Raw genomic sequence first — 23,572 nt, forward strand, 5'->3', positions numbered from 1 at the left:
AATGTGTATTGTACGTATAACCAAAACACTGCATAGTATTAGCACTGGCACAAGAACAGTTATTTCCTGGAATTTTTTTTCTCCTAAACGTAGATGAAGTTCTGAAGCCAAGAAACTCCATCAGTACAGAACAGCAGCAAATTAAATACTCTGGATAACCCAAAATACCACCCTTCTAATCCATGTTCAGCAGCAGTACTCAGAGAGACCCAAATGGATTCAGTGACGTGATGATCCTCATACTGCACTCTGAATTGCAGGTAAGTGACAGACTGCTGCCATTGCTTTTACACCTTTATGCAACAAAAATTTCCTCTACTTACAAAGAGGAAGCATCTTTCAAAACACTATTTTTTGGGCTTGGAGAGCGCTTAGACTAATCAACTCTGAGCATAAGCATACAGAATGAACTTCAACCCATGGGAACTGAAGCTAAGAACAAGTAACCAGAAATGGGAGTTTGGGGTAGAGGTGGCTGTAAAACATTCAAAACTCTTGATAAATCAGATACGTAGTTTGACTTAACCCTCAACCAAGAACGCACACTCACCTCAATAAAAGAATCTATGTGCAACATAAGAGCTTGAGTTCTGCTGATGATAAATTGATTGACACATGCAACAGCATGAGATCTACAAATGGAACAGTCAAAATTTTTCATGAGTTAAAAACATTTTCTAAACTACACATAAGCATCAAAAGCATGAGGAAGCAAGCTACATTGTCCAAACATCTTCTAGGGGCAAGAGGGAACAAATCTGCACATATACAGTATTAACAAGCAAAATTACTAAACCATATTTTAAGTACCACCTTATACTCTGACATATCTAATAAATATTTTAAAATTAAGTATTAAGTAAATAAAAACCAGAGCAGGACAACTACACCTGGCATATTTGTTCTGAACAGTACGTAAGGATGTTCTTTTTGAGTATATTATGATTATTGATCTTTTCAGATATTAAAAATTCCATACAAATTAACATGGTGAAATTTTAGCATTCCCTTCTTCGTTAAGTATCCAACTGCCTTTCCATTATTTTTTGTGTTTAGTGAGGCCAATGCGTGTGAACAATATAGCTGTAGCTTAGAACAAACACACACTTGTAGTGGGATATACACCAACACACTTGGGTAGAAACATACTAGAAAATGAAGCATTGGTTCTTCTATTCCAGTTCATGCAAAGCCATTACTTACAGGTCTGTTTAATTCTCAGAGATACAAAAGTCAAATTCTGTAAGTAAGGCCACAAGGCAAAACCCTTTAAAGATCTGTAAAACCCTTTGAAGATCCATTAAAGCATTCTTACTAATGTAACTTCAAACTTCTACTCTGTTCAGGTATTTCTTGGAAGACTGTCTCATAAAACATTGTTCAAAAGTTGTCTTGTGACAGATTTAAATGTAAAGTATTTTACTGACACTAGTAATAGTTTTCATACTTCAGCCCTATGCACTGAAACCAGGCTGCAGGTCAGCAGGTGGCCTTGAAACTTGAAACTTGTTTAACAGTCTCAAAGCCACAAACATCACAGCATAGGGAAAAAGTGAGTCTGTATAATGTGGTAAGGAAAAAAAGCATAATTTTCTCCATCTCTGCCAGCTCCAGAGAAGCATGAAGTTTATTCTTTCACAAGAGCAAGTTCATGCTTTGTTACATATTTTTCCTAGTGCATTTATCTTTGGTGAGTTTCTAAATCTTATTTGAATCCTATCACGGTATGTTGCAAGTTACACTCCTCTTAGTCTTCACCATCTACTACTGTTGGCAATAAAGAATGCCAACTCCAAGCTGGAGAATTTTTCAAAATAATTTTCAAACAGGAGTTAAAAACCACATTTCACAGAATCATAGAGAGGTTGAGGTTGGAAGGGACCTCTGAAGGTCATGTAGTCCAACCTCTCTGCTCGAGAAGTACCATCTACAGCTGGTTGCCCAGGACCACGTCCAGATGACTCTTGAATATAGCTGAGGATGGAGACTCCACAAATCCCTGAGCAACCTGTGCTAGTGCTCGGTCACCCTCATAGGAAACAAGTGTTTCCTGATGCTCAGAGGGAACCTTCTGCGTTTCAGTTTGTGCCCGCTGTGTCTGGTTCTGTCACTGGGCACCATTGGAAAGAGCCTGGCCATGTCTTTTTTGCTTCTTCCCTTCAGGTATTTACATGCATTGATAAGCTCCCCCAGTCCCAGCTCTCTCAGTCTTTGATCATAAGAGAGATGCTCCAATTTTCTCATCATCTTCATGGCCCTTTGCTGGACTCTCTCCAGTATGTCCATGTCTCTGCACTGGACAGCCCAGAACCGGACTGAGTACTCCAGGTACGGCCTCACTTGGAGGATGTGGGGAAGGACCACCTCCGTTAACCAGCTGGCAACACTCCAGCCCAGGATACCATTAATTAGCCTTCTTTGTGGCAAGGGCACACAGTCGGCTTATGTCAGTGTAAGAGCTATTGCTCTTTGTAACAAATATTACCAGCAACAATTTAATTCTGGAATTTTCCCTCTATCCTATACTTCCGTTACTTTGAAGAGATTAATACAGTTCTACAGTGAAAAGATGATGAACTCATTTAATTTGATTCATCTGGAAAAGCCTTCAAAGTTTTGGTGCAGTAAAAGCAGAAACATTTTTCTGCAAGAACTCAGAAATTATTGTCGGCAAAAAAACGTTGACTTCCCTATCGCTGAAGTTACTGCAAAATGAATGCAAAATTGTTCTTTCTAATCAGAATACTAAGTTCATACTACAGCACTGAATTTTTCGTAATGCACAAAAACTTAAAAGATTAACAGTTTGATTTTCAAAATCATAAGCTGATTGTACATTTGGAAGATGTACAAAAAGGTCAGACTGTTGTATTAACTAAGTAGATAAACGTGCAAATTACTGATGCATGGAATCTCTGTGGATCTCTGCAGGATCACTTGAAAAAACTAAGCACGTTTTAAAGAGATCTACAAAACAGCAACCTTCCTGCTCATGTAAATAAAATTCTGGCAGGTTACTGTAGTACGACACCTAAACCTACCTTATTTTTGGACTGCTGTGCTTGAAGAACTGCAAAAACTTAGGTATCATGATATTGAGTGGTCTGTCCAATACATCACTATCTAAAATTTCAGCAGAATCTTCACATATCTTCTGAAGAGCGCCAAAAGCACCCTGTTTAAAAAACAAACCAAACAAAAAATCTCGTTTCGCATTCTGAAAAAAGCAAAATTTTAGGTTTTGTACAGAATAGATAATTTCAGCACAACACAGTAAATGTAGCAAGTTAACACAGCAAATGCAGCTAACTAAATTTGGAGTTCAATTGAAACATCCTTCAAGGTTTTTTATTTAAGCACTTCACAACGGCATCTGTAAGCTCTCAAGCTAGGTGAGTCAGTAATGGATAAGTGGTAATTTTAATTTTAGCATCCAATGCTCGTCTATTCAATCACATTTAAAACGCTTGAAAGCTAATTCTTATTTGAGAAGTAAATATCCAGGTGCAGAAGTAACCAATTTAATCGCATAAATAATTGTATTTCCTTTCATGGTTTGTTATGGGGCAAAACAGAACTCTGGATATGATGGTCAATTTCAGTCTCACTTTCAAGTGTTTTTTATTTTTCTGGAGAAAGCAGCACTAAAACATTACGTAACAGCATGGCATCTTGGACCATTATCCTAACTCTGAGGATTACTTTATGCAAAATGCCTCACAGTTTCATGGACAGTGTCAAGTAATAAAAATTGTGTGATCACAGATTTTTAATTTTTTTAATCAGACAAGGCTTTTTTTCTCCTCATAATTTAAAACAGTTAAGTTAGTATTTATTTATTTTTCCTTTATACACACTGAACAAAACAGTTCATTTCACTGTGATAAAATAATGACAGATGGCTTTTTCAGACTGAGTTACAAGATGAATGAACACTACTTTTAAGTAAGAAAAAATTCAGGGTCAACCTGATGATGCCTAAAAGATTAGGCACTACAGTGTGGTAACAGGACATTTCTTAGAAGAGGCTTAGACTACCCATCTGCAGTCTTATTCTGCAGTTATGCAAAGAAAACAAATTTGAATGAACAATGAGAACATGGAATGGAGGTAGAAGAAAAAATTTTTTTTTTTTCTGTTCTCTGAGGAGAATACATGTGCATGTACACACAGACACACACAATACTACACGTGTACATACTGCCTACAAAGAGAGAGAGAAAACCAATAAAACTCAGATGATAATCTTCTATTTTCTGCAAGTCTCCTTACCTCACAGGTATTGTAATCTTCAGAATCCAACAGGCTGCACAGCTTTGGTAAGAGTTCAGGCCAATTCTGTAATTCCCCTTTTGAGGCAATGGTTGTTATCAGAATGCCTAAAGGAACCATAGAGATGAGGGCAATGAGATCTCACATACCTTCACATGTCTCATATCAATTTTTCTCCTCACAAAGATCTAAGCAGTTAAGAAATTCCTTCTTTAGTTAAGAACTGGTAAGCATAAAAAGAGGAAGCACATTTAATTACAAATGGTATTTGAAGGGCTTTGAAAGGCAAAGGTGAGTCGTTCCTTCCTGCTACCACGAAGGGCTCAGACAAGAGAAATCAAGCACGAAGTAATTCCAGTTAAGGAAATAACCATGCCCAAACACTGCAGGGCAGCTTTTGCTCTAAATTTACTAAACATTTACTTGACTTCCAGTAAATATAGACTATCCACCTCCAGTCACCTCTTCTTTATTATGATACAAAAGCATGAATGCGAGAATGTGTCATTCAATAAACTTACAACTCAGTGGTAAGTTACGTGTTCGCAACTGTACTGTGTTTACACTAAACATTAAGGACATATTCTAAGACTGAGATACCTACTAAGAGCTTACACACTATGGCAGGTCATCCAGTGATCAGCTGTAGGGGTTGGCTGATTCAGATCCAGCAAACAGACAGGTCAGCCCAAAGAGTCACTAATTCTGTTTCCAGCACATACAGAAATTCCAGGAAAGACTAATTAGGTGACAGGAAGAGGTAAGGCTGCTTATAAACTAGGACTGACTTTGTGTAAGTCCATTTTGCCTCAAGACAAAATGAACCAGTTAGCATAATCCGTTACACTACTGACAGTTACTTCTAATGAGTATTAACACAGAAGAACTTTATACTACCACAACTAGTAATCTCCTAAGTGACAAGTGATGAAAAAAGCTTTCCTAAGCTTTTTCACTGAGCTAATGACAATATATTGTTTTTCTTTGGAATAAAATGTTAAAATTATAGTTAAATACACAAGAATACAAGACAACACTACAGAGCAAAGGACATTCTGGACAAGACACGCAGTAACTACAAGACATTTTGCATCATGTTTTCTTTGATGCAATAGGCTGGAAAACCCACAAAGACGCAAGGCAAAAATGAAGACAGAAGTACAATGCAATGTTACAGCTCCAGAAGTAGTCTGTATCCAGTTCTCTTCATAACTGCAACTGAATAGAAAAGATTCCCCAAAGCCTATGGAGATCTATGGAGTCTTAAAGACTGCATTTCTCCTGAAATATTATGGTCCTGCAAAGAATATCAGATGCATTAATAGAAAATACTTATTTTAATATTGCTGGATTTTAATGATCCACTGTTTTGTAATTAAACTGAACTTCACAAAAAGAACAAAGTAAATGAATTTTCTTGTCTCCTACTCAAAATACTTGTTGCAAAATTATCTCCCTAACTTAGATTTGGCACAGGTTTGTCTGTAGACTTAACACAGGTTTACAAACAAACATCAGAATGAAATTCCTGGAACTTCTCTGGACTAAGGTGTGACAGAAGTTACAATGTAAGTCTCCAAGGGGTAGGCAGTTTTGCAAAAGAGTTGGTTAAAGACCTTTTCAAGGCCTTAGAAGTGGTTTCAGAGGATGACAAATGGTCTGGCTATACTTGTAATATATGCAAGCTTTCACAGCTGAAGGAAAGACTATTTGAAAACTACTTTAATTGTTCTTCCAAAAGAACACTTCCCAGACAGCAACAGGATAACCTATCAGGAAATACTTCCAGATGCATAGGCAAGAAGTGACCTAAGGCCCCTGCCCCTTGCAACAGGGATGTATGCAGTTCAGACCATACACATCACTAACTTTCTGTATAGGTCTGTGGAGAAGACATTTAACGCTATGCTAGCATTTTTGAAACAATGAAGAGGTGCTTTGGGTTGGGACAATAAAAAAAAAATAAAAGAATTATCTCAGACTATCAAGAACTTAAGAGATGCAATAGCTGTAGCATTTGAAGGTTTGCAAAAGGTTTTAACAATGAGGAAACATAAAATTAAGTTTTAGGCACTTATGTTCACATTAAAAGGACTCTTCATGGGCCTCCAATGAGCTTCATCTTCTTCCAAAGGCAAAATTTTTCCCACCCACCTGCTGCTTTTTTTGGCCAGAAGGAAACAGAAGATACCAAAGATTAGCCTTTGTGGCTTTCTCTGCAACACTTCAGACACAGAAACATGGACATCAGAAGCATAATCAAAGTAAAGAAATAATCAGTTTAGTAGCTTGCAGGTTTTTGACAGGTTTGGGCTAGAATTGACAGATAAAACAGGCCTTTCCTTCTGACCAGCCTACTACATTGCAGGGTTAGAAACCTGAAACGTAAAGTCTTTATAATGATCTTTGATTTGTAATGAACTTCAAAACAGTATTACAGAATCTGTTGATATTTCACTTGACAAATGTGAAATCTAACCAATATAGCACCTGGGCTAATTGAGTGGTAAACACACAAGGGAATAAACTCCAGAGGGATGTAAGAAATTGTTAAAAATGTAAGTGTAATTGTCATGACAGCCTCTTTTATGTCATTGTTTCAATTACACGCAACCCCAGTTTACAGCATCACTTCTATGGAAAAAAAAATGGAACATAAAGAAAAAGCAGCTATGCTTCAATACTTTCATATAAAAAAACACACGGTGGGAGGCTGGGGTTTTTGGGATGCTGTTTTGCCTCTGTAGCTCCTGAAGTTGACTTCTGAACTCCTTAATCTTAAAACGCTGAACTTCATAAAAAAATTCCTCCTCATAAGGCAACCACTAGCTTTCACTTTCCTTCTGCAATGAAGCTCTCCAGTGCCACTACTACTCTTGAATGCTCAACTATTTCTCCTGCTTGCTTTTAAGCAGGAGCTACACTAAAGTCCTGTGCAGACTAGAATCCCCAGTCAGTTTTAAGAACAGTTGCAGAACCTAAATAGATGCATTTATTTCCTGGTAAGGTTACGGGTCCTCAACACATGCAGACATCTTTTTTGAATTTGAATCTGTATTTCAACATTAGCACGTGGGGTTTTAAAACCTGTACCACACAGCACAGAGAAGTTCCACACTGTTCCTCATTTGGGGATTAAAATAGGGAAAAGCTAAGTAAGGATACAACAATGTGTAGTTACCAGTTAGTCTCAAGACACAGTTCTAAAATTGACTCTATTGCCACGCTCGTTCTCCTCAGCAAGGTGACTTCTGAGGATGGGATTAATCAGCTTGCCTCCATCTTGGCCAAAAGGTATCGGCTTTTGTCTGGTTAGCACTAAATACTAGAGACCTCAAAGGAGAGTGAATGCTGCATCAGAATTCCAGGGATTTGATCTGCAATTGGCCCATTAAATTGATAGCGCTTGAACTGCAAAAACCCGTACATATCCCAAAGAGCAGCTCTACCTAGCATGTGCCAACTCATATACTAACAGGGCAGCCTGGGTAGGTAGTAATATATTTACACCTAGCTAGTATCAAGAGACTAGTGGGTACTGGACCAACCTCGCTATTAAGATAGAAGGCTACAAAGATCCAACATTTAATTACTTCAAACGGCAGGGTGCAACGCAAGCACCAAACAGTAACTCTTACGCAAGCATACAGTTCATCAGTTTCTATTCATCTTCAGAGTTGATACATGCTTCAATAATCCCTGCAAGGATCACTTAAAGCTGAAGAGTAATTGAGCTACTAATCCGCAAACATTTCATACTAGGAGAAGTCAAATAACTTCTTGAAAACAAACAAATCCCTCACCTCCCCAAAAAAACACCCCACAAACCATCACCAAACAACCCTAAAACAGCAACCCAAATGGTGCTGGAATATATTCTTTATACTCCACTGCCAACTCTATGAACGAACAAGCAAGCATGACTGTTCTACAACCTGAAATCATAAGAGTACCTGCCACTCAAAGACTTGCTTCTGTCATTAAGAAAATGGGACACTAATAAAATTCTTAGTAAAGCAGCTTCACAAGTGATAAGATAGCAGGAAAAACCCAAGAGATGAGCGTTTTTCTCTAGTCCATAGTCCCAACACACATATCTGGAGAAGGAATCCTCCAGAAACAGCAAAGGATTCTAAAGTAGCAGTAGCTGGTACATTATTGTATCAGAGGAGTCAGCTGACACATGCTGAATTTCTTTCTCAATTGACACCCCTCCTTATTTTCTCTACTGTACTCAAATATGTTTTTACTTCATTTTTTTCTAGTTTTTTGAGTGGACAAGGAAAACTACTACAATTGTTGCAGTAATTGGAGGAAATCATTGTCTCAAAGAGCATATGGAAAAGCAACTTTACCTAGAAATAAGTAAAAATAATGCAAATCTGCATATTTTATGGAAGAGGTGTACTAAAATAAAGTATTTACAAAATCAGAAATCCATGTAACAAAAAAACTTCTCACTGGAACTAAATGATCTTTAGGGTCCTTTTCAACCCAAACCATTCTATGATTCTATAATGTTCTGTACACCACAGCTTTCCTAGTTTTCTGACAGAAGGTATTTAAAAACAAACTCATTATATGAATGTGTTATGCGTGGTATAATGATGCCCTGAAGGGACATGCATGCATATGCATATGGGGGGCAAGGCACAGGAAATCAGCTAACAGAAGTGTTTCATTGATGCAAGCAGAGTACTGAAATAGTTCTGAAGTCAGACCTTTACCTTGTTCCTATTTTTAGGTATAGAAATTGGCAGCAAGCTCAATTCTAGTAGATTCAAATAAACTTGTGTTCAGTTACATTTGAAGAGATATGAACTCAGTTCCTAAATCAATTCTAAGAGAACAGGAAGCTAAAGTAAGTGTGACTTTTGTATATTCACACTAAAGATAAATATCAGCATTAAAACTTGGTGAAGCTGTGACAATTATCAGCAGCAAACAGTTTTAGTAGTTTGATAACTGTTTACATCATTAGTGCAGCTCTAACCCGTAACAGCAACATTTTCAGTACAGAGAAGGCAGCAATAGGAGCAAACTCACCTACAGTAGCTCTAATTAAGGGGGAGGAATCACCAATGTTGTTCAGACATTCACTTTTAATGAAGTCAGTTACCCCATTGGGGAAGTTGTGAAAATGTGCTTTTACGTTATTCTTCAAAATGAGACCACTCAAGGAACGTGTTGGTTCATCTGCAAAAGAAAATAATTACAGTCAACCTTCAATCAGCTCATAGGAATAAGACAGACTTCCAGAACAATGCAAAAGCAAAGCTTACATAGAGGTATTGCTTTTCATTTCCTTATCTCTCCTTCCAACTACAACCATCAATTCATGCAACAAAGCTCTCAGGTTCAAAGTTCGCCATTTCTATTTATTCAAAATTAGAATATCAGTAATATGAATTCTATATTTTAAGAGAAAGTATTGTATAGAGATATAGGCAAGGAATAGATCCGAAGTCATAGAATATAGGACTCATAAAAGAAACTGGTCAGCCAACGACATTCAGACATTCTGATTATACTGATTGGCTTGCTGCAACACTCACAGTGTAAAAAATTGATGACAAGCCTGCTTTCACCATAGTAAGATAAAGAAATGATGTAGGTACTACTCAGTAAATCCTCCACCCCTACTCCCACAGAAATACAGTGTTCAACATTCCTACAAAATAAAGTACTGTAATACCTTCAGATACCAGCTGTTCTATTGATCTATTAAATTAATAAGCAGAGGCAGAAGCAAAAACAAAGTCTTTAAACAATGTTAACAGGTAAGCGTTACATAGTATGAACCATAAGAAAAAAGTGACCAAAATTGACCTGAACTGAGTAAGAATTAAGTTCAGGCAACAGTTTGATTTCTCTTCACTGAGCTTTTTTTGCCTGCAAACTTCTCTAAATTACTGAGACAAGATGAGGAATGGAAATAGGTTAGACTTTTCTTTTATATCGGAGCAGACTCATGTTTGGTTCTTCAACCAAGGGCATGAGTAACTTCGTATTACTTCTGAAACATGCTGAAGTGAATCTGGATGTTCTACATAGAAAGGATTAGTATAGTATAAGAAAATTTAAATTTACAGTTTATAGGAACCCTCAACAGCACAGGAAGCTAATTTTAAATAGCATTTTAGTCATTTCTTTAAATTTTTTGTATGAAGCCCTGAGTTGAGCAAGAAAGAAGGATGTTGAAAGTTCCTTTGTGCCAAGAATTAGTTTATACATGGATCTATTCCAGTCCTTCAAACTTATTAACATCCCAACAGAAATAAAGATAAGCAAAAGAGATATAGCTTTCAAATATAAAGTATTTTCAAACTAAGGTTACTGTATCACAACATCAAGACTCTCACTACACCCCCAACGTCTGACTGATGGACATTAAAGAGACTTTCTGTTGTGATCTGTGCTAGTTAGAACAGAAACAGCACTTTTCAGAAGAGATTTTGTTTAGCTGAATCAGAAACTAAAATTCATTTTAATAAATTGATTTTGTTTGAGTGCCAAAACCAGACTGATATTGTCTACTTTTTATTCTTGTTTTTACGTTTATATTTCAGTTCTCCTAAAGAAGCATTATTCTTCATGCTCCATAACTACAAGTGTATTGATTTACAAACAATCTATCCTTTACATCAAATTCAGTAACTTCATAAACCAAGAAGCCACCCTACATATATTTGAAAGAATTCTACCATTTTACCTACATTATCCATTTTAAATATCCACCAACTTCTAAATAATCACAGAATGTTAGGGATTGGAAGGGACCTCAAAGGATCATCTAGTCCAATCCCCCTGCTGGAGCAGGGTCACCTAGATCAGATCACCCAAGAACGTGTCCAGGTGGGTTTGGAACATTTCCAGAGAAGGAGACTCCACAACCTCTCTGGGCAGCCTGTTCCAGTGCTCTGTTACCCTTACTGGGAAGAAGTTCTTCCTCATGTTTAAGCGGAACCTCCTATGTTCCAGCTTACATCCATTTCCCCTTGTCCTATCATTGGATGCCAGTGAGAAAAGCCTGGCTCCGTCCTCATGACAGTCACCCTTTACGTATTTATAACGTTTTTTTAAACAACTGGGGGAAGTCTCGTGCTCACTAGCCCTTGTCCTTGTGGGTGACTTTAACCTACTGGATGTCTGCTGGAAGTATAACACAGCAGTCATAAAACAGTCTAGGCGATTCCTGCAGTGTGTGGAGGACAACTGCCTATCGCAACTGGTCAGTGAACTGACTAGAGAAGGTGCTCCCCTAGACCTGCTGTTTGTGAACAGAGAAGGTCTCGTGGGAGATGTGATGGTTGGAGGACGCGTGGGGCATAGTGACCATGAGATAATAGAATTCTCTATTCTAGGGGACGTTAGGAGGGGGAGCACTAAAACGTCCAAGCTGGACTTTAGGAGAGCTGACTTTGGACTGTTTAGAAGTCTGGTTAATAAAGTACAGCGGGAGACAGCTCTCAAGGGTAAAGGAGCGCAGAAGGGCTGGTTACTCCTCAAAAAGGAAATTCTGGATGCACCGGAGCGAGCTGTCCCTGTGTGCCGGAAATCGAGTCACCGGGGTAGAAAACCGGCTTGGATGACCAAGGAGATTAGGGGACACCTCAAAAGAAAAAGGGATGTCTATAAGTTTTGGAAGAATGGGCAGGCGTCCAGGGAGGACTACAGGGAGGAAGTTAGGGCATGTAGGGAGATAATCAGGGGGCAAAAGCCCAACTGGAACTTAGACTAGCCTGCTCCGTAAAGGACAACAAAAAGTCCTTCTACGAATACATTAGTAACAAAAGGAGGGCTAAAGATTACCTCCAGCCCCTACTGGACACAAGGGGTACGTTAGTCACTAGGGATGAGGACAAGGCTGAGGTCCTTAATGCCTTCTTTGCCTCAGTCTTTATTAATAATAAGGTTAGTAGTTCCCAGGTGAGCTGGCCTATGGTGTCTGAGGGCAGGGAGGGAGAGTAGATCGAAGCTCCTGTGATCCAAGAGGAACGGGTCAAGGATCTGCTTCACCAGCTGGATGCCCACAAGTCTATGGAGCCTGATAGTATCCACCCAAGGGTCCTGAGAGAGCTGGCGGATGTCATTGCCAAACCCCTGTCCATTATCTTTGGACAGTCTTGGCTCACTGGGGAAGTTCCGCTGAACTGGAGCCTGGCGGATGTTACTCCCATTCACAAAAAAGGGCGGAAGGAGGATCCGGGCAACTACAGGCCTGTCAGTCTGACCTCGGTGACAGGCAAAGTCATGGAACAGGTTATCTTGAGTGCTATTAATGAGCACATACAGGTTAACCGGGTGATCAGGCCCAGTCAACATGGGTTTATGAAAGGCAGGTCTTGCCAATCAAACCTGATCACCTTCTATGATGGGGTGACCTGCCTGGTTGACAAGGGAAGGGCTGTGGGTGTAGTTTTCCTTGACCTCAGAAAAGCCTTTGATACAGTCTCTCATAGTGTTCTGGTTGAGAAACTGATAACTGCTGGCCTGGATAGGCACACCCTCCTTTGGGTTAAAAACTGGCTGGATGGCCGGGCCCAAAGAGTGGTGGTAAATGGGGCTAAATCCGGCTGGAGGCCGGTCACCAGTGGGGTTCCCCAGGGCTCAGTGCTGGGCCTGGTTCTGTTTAACATCTTTATCAATGACCTGGATGAGGGGATTGAATGTACCCTCAGTAAGTTTGCAGACGACACCAAGCTGGGAGGCTGTGTCGATCTGCTCGAGGGTAGGGAGGCCCTTCAGAGGGATTTGAACAGACTGGATCGTTGGGCTGAGGCCAATGGCATGAGCTTTAATAAGGTCGAGTGCAGAGTCCTTCACTTGGGGTATAAAAACCCCAAGCATCGCTACAGGCTCAGGGAAGAGTGGCTGGAGAGATGCCTGGCGGAGAAGGACCTGGGGGTGTTGGTTGACTACCAGCTTGATATGAGCCAGCAGTGTGCCCAGGTGGCCAAGAAGGCCAATGGCATACTGCTGTGTATCAAGAATAGTGTGAACAGCAGGAACAGGGAAGTGATCCTGCCCCTGTACTCGGCACTGGTGAGGCCGCACCTGGAATATTGTGTCCAGTTTTGGGCCCCTCGCTTTAAGAGAGATATTGAGCTCCTGGAGCGGGTCCAAAGAAGGGCGACCAAACCAGTCAAGGGGCTGGAAAATAAAACTTATGAGGAGTGGCTGAGGGAGTTGGGGCTGTTTAGCCTGCAGAAGAGGAGGCTGAGAGGAAACCTGATTACAGCCTACAAATACTTGAGAAGGGATGGTGGGGAAGTGGGGGAAGGACTCTTTACATTAGTGATGGGTGACAGGACAAGAAGAAATGGGTATAAGCTTAGTCAGGGAAGATTAAGGTTGGATGTTAGAAAGAATTTCTTCTCTGAAAGGGTTGTCAGCCAGTGGAATAGGCTGTCCAGGGAGGTGGTTGAGTCCCCATCCCTGGATGTGTTTAAGAAAAGGGTGGATGAACTGCTTAGGGATATGGTTTAATGGGAGATTAGGGACGGTTGGACTGGATGATCCCTAAGGTCTTTTCCAACCTAGAAATTCTATGAAATTCTATGAAATTAATGAGGTCCCTCCTCAGTCTCTTCTTCTCCAAGCTAAAGAGACCCAGCTCCCTCAGCCTTTCCTCATAAGGGAGATGCTCCACTCCCTTAAGCATCTTTGTGGCCTTGCGCTGGACTCTCTCAAGCAGTTCCTTGTCCTTCTTGAACTGAGGGGCCCAGAACTGGACACAATATTCCACATGCGGCCTCACCAGGGCAGAGCAGAGGGGGAGGAGAACCTCTCTAGACCTACTAACTACACCCCTTCTAATACACCCCAGGATGCCATTGACCTTCTTGGCCACAAGGGCACATTGCTGGCTCATGGTCATCCTGCTGTCCACCAGGACCCCCAGGTCCCTTTCCCCTGTGCTGTTCCCCAACAGTTCAGTCCCCAACTTGTACTGGTACATGGGGTTGTTCTTACGCAGATGCAAGACTCTACACTTGCCCTTGTTGTATTTCATTAAATTTCTCCCCACCCAACTCTCCAGCCTGTCCAGGTCTCTCTGAATGGCAGCACAGCCTTCAGGTGTGTCAGCCACTCCTCCCACTTTAGTGTCATCAGCAAACTTGCTGACCATGCACTCTATTCCCTCATCCAAGTCATTGATGAATATGTTGAACAATACTGGTCCCAGTACCGACCCTTGAGGGACTCCACTGGATACAGGCCTCCAACTGGACTCTGTCCCGTTGACCACTACTCTCTGGCTTCTATCCTTCAGCCAGTTCACAATCCACCTCACTATCCGATCATCCAGACCACACTTCCTCAGTTTAGCTGTGAGGATGCCATGGGAGACTGTGTCAAATGCTTTACTGAAGTCAAGATAGACCCCATCCACTGCTCTACCATCATCCACCCACTGGCTGATGTCCTCATAAAAGGCTACCAGGTTTATCAAGCACTACTTCCCCTAGTGAAGCCATGTTGACTGCCCCTAATGACCCTCTTATCTTTGATATGCCTAGAGACAGCACCAAGGATAAGTTGTTCCATTATTTTTCCAGGGATGGAGGTGAGGCTGACGGGTCTATAGTTACCTGGGTCTTCCTTCTTACCATTTTTGAAGACCAGAGTGACCTTTGCTTTCCCCAGTCCTCAGGCACCTCTCCCATTCCCCACGATTTAGCAAAGATGATGGCGAGTGGCCTGGCAATGACATCTGCCAGCTCCCTCAGCACCTGTGGGTGCACCCCATCAGGACCCATGGATTTATGGATGGTCAGGTTGCTTAACTGGTCCCTAACCAAGTCCTCATCAACCAGGGTAGACTCCTCCTCTATCCTGACTTCCTCAGGAGCCTCAGGGTTCCGGGGCTCATCAGGGTAGCCTCCAGCAGTATAGACTGAGGCAAAGAAGGCATTCAGTAACTCTGCCTTCTTCTTATCCTCTGTCACCAGGGCACCCTCCTCATTCACCAGTGGACCTACATTGCCTCTAGTGTTAGTTTTATCTGCAATGTATTTAAAGAAGCCCTTTCTGTTGTCCTTGACCTTTCTTGCAAGGTTTAATTCCAAGGAGGTCTTAGCTTTCCTAGTTGCCTCCCTACATCCTCTGACAGCAGACTTATATTGTCAAGTGGCCTGCCCGTCCTTCCATGATCTGTACACTCTCTTTTTCCACTTGAGTTTGCCCAACAGTTCCCCATTTAACCATGCAGATCTCTTGGTACCCTTTCCTGATTTCCTACCTGTTGGGATGCACCGGTCTTGAGCTCGGAAGAAGAGGTCCTTGAAGGCTAACCAACTATCTCGGGCCCCTTTACCTTTCAGTACTCTGTCCCATGGGATTTCTCCTAGCAGTTGTTTGAAAAGATCAAAGTTGGCCCTGCTGAAGTCCAGGGTTCTAGTTCTGCTAGGTATTCTCTTCCTGCCACATGAGATCCTGAACTCCACCATTTCATGGTCACTACAACCAAGGCTAGCCTCGACCTTCAGCGCTTCAACCAGACCCTCCTTATTAGTGAGAATAAGATCCAGCAGCGCTCCTCTCCTAGTAGGCTCATCCAGCATTTGCATCAGGAAGTTATCATCAATGCACTGAAGGAACCTCCTGGACTGTGGATGGTTGGCTGAGTAGGCCTTCCAGCAGATATCAGGATAGTTGAAGTCGCCCATGACAACCAGGGCCCGCATTTGTGAGACCGCTGTCAGCTGCCTGTAGAAGGCCTCATCAATCTCCTCATCCTGATCCAGTGGTCTGTAATAGACACCAATAACAGTATCGCACATGCCAGACTGTCCTTTAATTCACACCCACAAGCTCTCAATTTGCTCCTCATCTGTCCCTGGACAGAACTCAATGCACCCTAGTTGCTCCCTCATGTAAAGAGCGCTTGCACAGCACTGCATTTCAAGGGCCAGCAGCTTTTCTGGGACAATGGAGAAGGAGGAAAGAAGAGTTTATTACTTTAAATAAAAATATTAAAGACTGGATGAACGGACAAACTTTTCTCAACCACAGAATTTGGCTGTGAGATGTGACAAGTACTACTACTATTATTACTTGGCAAGTCAAATAAAGTAACTTTGTAATTTTGTTTGAATTTTTGAAGATATTAACAAAGATCAGGTGGAGAATCATCTAAAGACAGAAGCTCTCACTTGAACCCTTGATCAGTCTCAGGTTTGCCTGAAATAGTCTCTGATTAAACATAAAATCTCCGCATCAACTCTTGCAACAATATAGTATGTCAAACTCTGATTGCCTTACATAACTGTAATTCATTGACAGGTACACACATCTTCAAGAAATCCAGTCTTCCATAAATTATTATTAAGATTTAAAATTGTGCCTGTCAAGGAAGAAAGTCAAAGGAGTCTTCCTTTAATTTCAACATGATTTAAAACTCTTGCAAGCCACAATAAACCATCATTGTCAGCAGCAACAGTTAGACAGTTACTCCTTCTATATCAGTGAGCAGCATCTTCTTGGGGTGAAAGAAGTCAGAGTGCCAACCAAAGTCTCACTAGAATACAGTAAACGAGCCACTATTAGGATAAACTCCAGCATGAAAATATGAAAACAGTGCATTAAGAAAAAATATTAATGCTTTAGAATTGGCTATGAATGCAAAAGGGACAAGGCACCAGCTTCAATTTAACCAAGGAGAAATATAGATACTATTAAGTTTCTCATGTCAGAAACAGGCAGATTAGCCAGCTGGTTTACATAAAAATCAGAGTCACATTAAGGTGAAACTTCAGCACTATTTTTCTCTTCATGAACTATCTTATGGTATGCAGCAGCATAAAACATCTTAAATCCATTCCTTTAGCCAAGATAATAGAAAGACTATTTTTCATAGTACATGTTCATCCCACAGATTCCATGGGATTCCTAGTGAAAGTCACATTTCTGACAAATGGAAAAGAATTCATGATGGGAGAAAAAAAGAAAGATTAAAACCAAAAAGTAAACCCAAGATGGACTTAGTGCTAAACAAACACCAACCACTTAACCTAGAAGAGCAGCATAGAATCTGATACTCAGGCACTTAAACATGTGCCCCCCCCTCCCCCCCCCCCAACAAAAAACTAAAACCAAACCACACCATAGTCTAAATCTTAGTTTGAGAAAAAAAAATTCTGCTATGACTACACAAGGATATTTATGGAAGCCAGGGCGTTGAACAACTTAAGAGCTATTCTGTCAGAAGAGAGTAACATAGGTCTGGATGGAGCCCTTGCTGTAACGCCATGATTACACGCAGATGGTCAAAGAGCTGAGTAAGGCACTCTTTAGTCCTCACAGATTCCAGGATAAATTCTGTCAGCCATATGTTTCAGCCATCAAAAAAGGTAACAGTCTTGCCTTCTTCTATCTTAGTCAACCTGGAAGTATAGAGAGTTGACAAGAACATATAGTACAAGAAAAAGAGGTAAAGCGAAGCAGACCTCCAGCATTTGATATAATTTTTGGTGCCAAACCAGTTCCTCAGTGGAAGATTCCCCTTGCATTGCCTTACTTTATAATAAAACCATATCACATAATCTTCATTTGGTTTTCAGTAAATTTTCAATTCTGTTGCAAGACTTTAACACTAGTTCCAGATTTTAATAGTTTACAGACAGAGCAAATGGGTGCATACCCACATCACACAGACATCAATTATTTCAGGGCTACTGCAGTGCTTTTAAAAACTGAAGCGTGTCCTCAGTCATCTTTCCTCTAATGAGGGTTTTTAAAACACAGGACCCACATGTGAAATCAACAAGGCTTTTGTATCTCATCTGCAAGTCCGGGTGAGCATTTGTTTCACCATGTCTTTTCATCCTCTCTTCCTTAGAACCTTAGCTTCCTAGATTGCTAAGAGCTGAGCAACTAGGATGAGGGTAGCACCGACTGTAGTAAAATAATTATGAGCATGGCTATATTTTGTCCTATCACTCTCGTGACAGTGGCAGCTTCAAATGTTAAGGTGAGTCTTTTTCTAAACTAAAAGTGCTCTGTCTGTCAATTTTAGTCTTAAGGCGGTTAAGGCTTTTTGACAAATAAACCCCCATGCCATATGTTTTAACTGGTGATATGTATTTAATATGTACAAACACAAAATGTGATAAAAATCATGACTAGTGTCACTGCTGCACATTAAGATTTCTGATCCATTAATGAGATTGGTTGCCTCTTAAAAGAGCTAAAACCAAAAAAAAAAAAGGATCCCACCAGAGCCATGTCATATGGCAAGCAGAAGGTGAATAATTTATTCTGTTCTAATGTATAAGAATACAGTACAAAGACACCTTAATGAGCTTCCTAACAGAGAAAGATTTTTTATTTTTATGCTGGACTTTTAAGCAACCTTAAACTAGTAACTGGCTTAAACTGGTATGGTTTACTATCATGTCAGAAGCAGGACTGATGATGTTTCAAAACATTCAGTGTATCTGAATACATAAATGACCTTGAAACATAGTGGGTAGTCTGAAATTAATCAGTGCTCAATTGACTCGTGTGAGTCATGGAAAATAATTTGACACAACTGCCTAAGCTTCCTATAGTCTGCAAGACACCAAAACAAAGCTGAAAATGTTCCTGTTCTGCCTATATCCATCAGATAGGTATAGTGTAACAGAAAGTTGTGTGGAGGCATGCATGTATATAGGCTTTGTTTTAAAGCCAGACTACCTTGTTTAACCGGTACCCTTCCTTGCCAGTAAGGCTTCTTCCCCTATAATGCTCAATTAATTCAAGATAGAATCTTCTCTCTTCTATTTCTTAAACCTGTACTGTGTTTCCCACTTTTTTTTTTTTTCTTTCCTAGCTGACTTTTCTGGACATTATGATCAGATTTTCAATTGGCAATACTAGGTTGCACGCTGGTACGAGGCAGAACAGTTTTGGCACTACTGGAGTGTTCTTCCTAAGCAGCTGTGCATCTAGCTATAATAAAAAAATAATAATATAATAATCTGCTTTTAATTCAATGTGACTTTATACAATTTCATCTTTTACTAGCATTACTTTAGAAACAATTTTTTTCTAGTATTTGGCTACACACGAGTTCTTACTAGGAACAAAATGACTGATTCTATGTTACTACCTCATCTTCACTGGCACTCTATCGAAGATTTGATGTGTGACCATTCTGATCTTCCTCTTCCGAGTTATTTGAAATCTGTCTTCAGTCTTGTGTTGGGTTTACATAGTGGGCATTTTGGTAGCAGGCCAGGGGCTACAGACATAGCCCCTGTAAGGGGCTGCTAGAAGGTTCCCCAGCTCCAAGGTAAACCTGTCTCAGGCCAGGGCCAAGCCAATCAGCACCTCTGTGAATGCCATATTTAAGAAGGGACAAAGAAACCTGCGCCATGCAGGACCTGTGAAGAGAGAGAGGGGAGTTGGGGCACTGGCCCACAGCCCTCTTGGCAGGCAGCTGACCACACTGGACCACCACCACTCAACTAGAGATGGTCAAGGTAGCAAAGTTTGGAGCACTCTGAAGCGCCCCATTCCCAGGGCACCCACTGGACAGAGCTCATTCTGTCGGAACCACTGAGGCTTGTCAGGCCAGTAGGGCCCAGCATGGCTGCAGTAGGGAGAGGACTGCAATCTGGGAGAAACAACTCTACAGACGCCAAAGTCAGCGAAGATTGAGTGGGAGGAGGTGCGCCAGAGCTGAGATTCTCCTGCAGCCTGTGGTGAGATGGCAGGTGGCCCCTCTGCAGCCCAAGAGAGACACAGTGGAGTAGAGATCCTCAGCAGAGCAGACATCCACCCACAGCCCATGGACTCCACAGCAGAGTGGGTGGCTGCATCCAAAGGAGTTTGTAGAGAGGACAGTCTCCCATGAGAAAGGACCCCATGGTGCTAGAGTTAACGGTAGAACAGAGATGCATCCATTGAGGACCCCACATTGGAGCGGGTGGCTGCACCCTACGAAGTCGTGACTCCATGGGAAAATCCTGTGCTGGAGTAGTCTGATGGGTAAGGACTGCATCCCACAGGAAGGACTCACATTGGAGAAATTCATGGAGATCTGTCTCCTGTGGGAAAGGACCTCATGCTGGAGCAGGGGAAGAGTGTATGGAGTCCTCTCTCTGAGGAGGAAGGAGCAGCAGAAACAATGTGTGATGAACTGACCACAACCCTCATTCTCCATCCCCCTGTGCTGCTGAGGGTGAGGAGGTAGAGCCAAGAAGAAGGGAGGGGTGAGGAAGGTGTTTATAAGATCTGGCTTTGTTTATCCTCTCTAATGTGAGTGGTAACAAATTAAATTGATTTGTTCGCAAGCTGAGTCTGTTTTGCCTGTGGTCATGGATCCCTCTCTGTCCTTATCTTGACTCTGGAGCCTTTTGTTGTATTTTCTCTCCTCCATCCCATGGCTGGGTGGGGAGGAGTAAGTGAGCAGCTGCCTGGTGCTTAGTTGCTGCCTGGGGCTAAACCACAAGCCTGTTTAGTTTTCAATTTCTATCTGTGACTTGATCAGCCTCCTTTCTTTGGGGAGGAAGGAAAATGAAGGGAAACTGTGAGTGCTTGCCATTTTGGAATGCTTAAAGCTCATAAGACTTAAAGCTTGCCAGTGAGAATTACTTCTGATCAGTAATATATCTACTGATTCAGAGAAGAACATCCATCACTTGAAGTTATATAAATGCTTTTTCCTTGCATATACCAAAATAAAAATTTGTACTGTTGAATCTGTACTTGCTTGAATAGCCAGTGTGTGCCACTTCAGATGAAGCACACAGTCTCACTAGGAAGGAATGGTGTTGTCCACTCCAGTACTGCAGGGCTAAGCTGTTAAAAGCTGCCTACACTGAGCTGAAGACAGACTGCAGTCATTATTGGTACTTAGGACTCTGTCATGGCACTGTTGCTCCTGAATACCTTTTGAAAGCAGAAGGTATAGCTGAGTAAAATCTTCATGTGGTTCTCAAGAGTAAGAATTTTGTCATTACAGAAGAAGAGTTTAAAATGTTTTGCAAAAGCAGTAGTAATGCTTAGCCAGTTACTGATACTAGCATCAAACTGTGGGATCAAGATGCGCTTTTGTACAGCCCTTTAGATTACCATCCATGAAGATACTCAATTCTGAAGCTGGCTAAAAATACTAGGGGTACTATTACTGGAGGTATTGAAAAATATTTGGGTTTTTTTCTGGGTTGCACTTCTTTTTTGCATTAAAGGAAAGGTAATTTTACTTGCATATGAGAAGTGTTAAGAGGCATTCCTTTAGAAGGCTAGATTTAGCTTCACAAAAGTGGTCAGCTAACTAACTGCACCTGCCCCGCCACTGCCAGACAATAAACACGCTGTAACTGTCATATCATCCTAATGCCTCACAGCAAGTCTGCTTTCTGAAAACCTAGAAAGAGGTGGTGAAGTTGCTTCCCAGGAGCAACCACAGGCTAAATCAGACACCAGCACATAGCCTCACGAGTTAGAGGCACCACTTTTTCAGATAGGAGGCACCTCAGAACTGCACTGAATCAAGTACTGCTTGGTGGACAGAAGTGCCTTTAGAAATCACACCAGCAACACTTGCCCTTTCTGCAGGAAAACACCACATAGGGATGCTTGATACTGGCATTTTAAGTACACTTAGATTTGACATGAGAAACAACCAAACATCACTGAGTAGGAGAGTTTAACTTTAAAAAAAGCATACAAAGAAATACTCCTTGCAGCAAACTATATTCAATTCATAAGATGCACTATGGAAAGGCTTCAAATATCTGGCTAAATACCTCGAACTTACCCCCATAAAAGTCACATTTATTGTGTGGCCAAAACAGACCTTACTCAAGACTATCGGAACTTCAGAAAAAGGCGTAGCAAAAAACCCAAAACTTTTATAGCCTTAAGGATCAAGAGAAAGGCTGAAAACTTCTGTCCTTTCTCTCCACAAGCTACTCCAGAGAAAAATATATTTCAAGACTCACTTCCAAAATGTTTACAGTGAAAAGCACTTTTGAAGAATCTAACCTAATGTGATTAAGTATAGGAAGGCCAAAACACTCTAAAGCTCTCTGGGAGTACTCTCAACAAGATACACAGCACGGACCTGCTGCCTCCAGCATACACGATACCTGTTTCTAGGCTCCTGCAAAAAAAGAGTATCTCCAGGAGTGTGTCAGTCTCCTCTGGAGACAGCTGAATTCTCAGATAGCAGCCCTAAACTGTTCCAAGGTAACTACCAGAACAGTTCTGTCAATGTTGCAGGTCCATGCTCTGCAGATCTCCCAGGCATCTCCAGGAGTGTGTTGGCCTCCCTTGGAGACAGATGAATTTCCAGGTAGCAGCCCCAGATTCTAAGGTATCTACCTGAAAAGCATTGTATACGTTAGGAGAAGATCTATGCCCAGAAGGTCCCAGGGAATTCTCCTAGCAATCTCCAGGAGTGTTAGCCTCCTCCTGGAAATGGGAGAATTCCCGGGTGGCAGACCTAGACTCCTCCAAGGTAGCTACCCAAGGAGTTTTGTCCATGGTAGAGGCAGTTCTGCTCCCACAACGTCTCACAGGCATCTCCAGGAGCATTTTTCTTTCTTCTGGACACAAGTGAATTCCCAGGTAGTAGCCCCAGACTCTTCTAAGCTAAGTACTCAAAGACCATTTTGCATGTTAGCATAAGATTCATGCTCAGTAGCTCTTTGGAAACTTTCTCTATGATCAAGAAACTTGTTATTTCACTTGCTCTTTCTCAATGCTTTCCTTGTATGGGCTTCAGGGACAGGGAAAGAGATAATAATGGAGATCCCATACTCTGATTCTGGATCACTATAAGGAGCTCCTGGAAAGCAGTCCTGAAGCACTGAATCACATGAACACAATCCACTGGATAACTTTGAAGTTTCTTTCAAGACATAAATAGATACATATATAATCTGTCACTTCTCACATGTGGTATGTATGCCATACAACTACTTAGGAGAAGCTATTTCCTTAAATCTGCACTACAATATCCCCACAGAGGCATGGAAATAAAGAATTAGCCAGCATATGGGGGAAAAAACATGGAATTTTTAGTGATCTAACAAAATTAATTATCTCATAACTTGGTTTCCTTTAAGATATTTATGCACCTCAAGTACATTATGCATTGATGACTAAAAGTCAGGACTAATTTCTTTTTGTAATTCTTCACACATTTGAACTTCAGGGCAAAAATGTTTTGCTGTTTTTTAAGTAGGACACGACATAAGTTATATCGCATTTTAACTGTAATGCTACATTAATCTGACTTGACTTCTGAATGGGAATGCAATCAGATTCATTCCTTGGCAGTTATTTTGGTATATTTAATAAT

At 41.1% G+C, this 23,572-nt stretch overlaps 1 protein-coding gene across 1 annotated transcript in view; it reads right to left on the bottom strand.

Moving 5' to 3' along the window:
• The window catches only part of TNPO1 (transportin 1), a 69,926-nt gene that overhangs the window by 34,649 nt on the left and 11,705 nt on the right, over window positions 1-23,572 (bottom strand). The window contains exons 3-6 of the mRNA XM_086628661.1: window positions 9,319-9,468; window positions 4,273-4,379; window positions 3,042-3,175; window positions 551-632 (exon numbers count right to left, since the gene is read on the bottom strand). Of these exons, the coding sequence (XP_086484787.1) occupies window positions 551-632; window positions 3,042-3,175; window positions 4,273-4,379; window positions 9,319-9,468 (473 nt within the window). The remainder of the gene's footprint in view (window positions 1-550; window positions 633-3,041; window positions 3,176-4,272; window positions 4,380-9,318; window positions 9,469-23,572) is intronic.

This window comes from Tauraco erythrolophus, chromosome Z (genome assembly GCF_009769465.1).
Source record: "Tauraco erythrolophus isolate bTauEry1 chromosome Z, bTauEry1.pri, whole genome shotgun sequence".
Taxonomy (NCBI): domain Eukaryota; kingdom Metazoa; phylum Chordata; class Aves; order Musophagiformes; family Musophagidae; genus Tauraco; species Tauraco erythrolophus.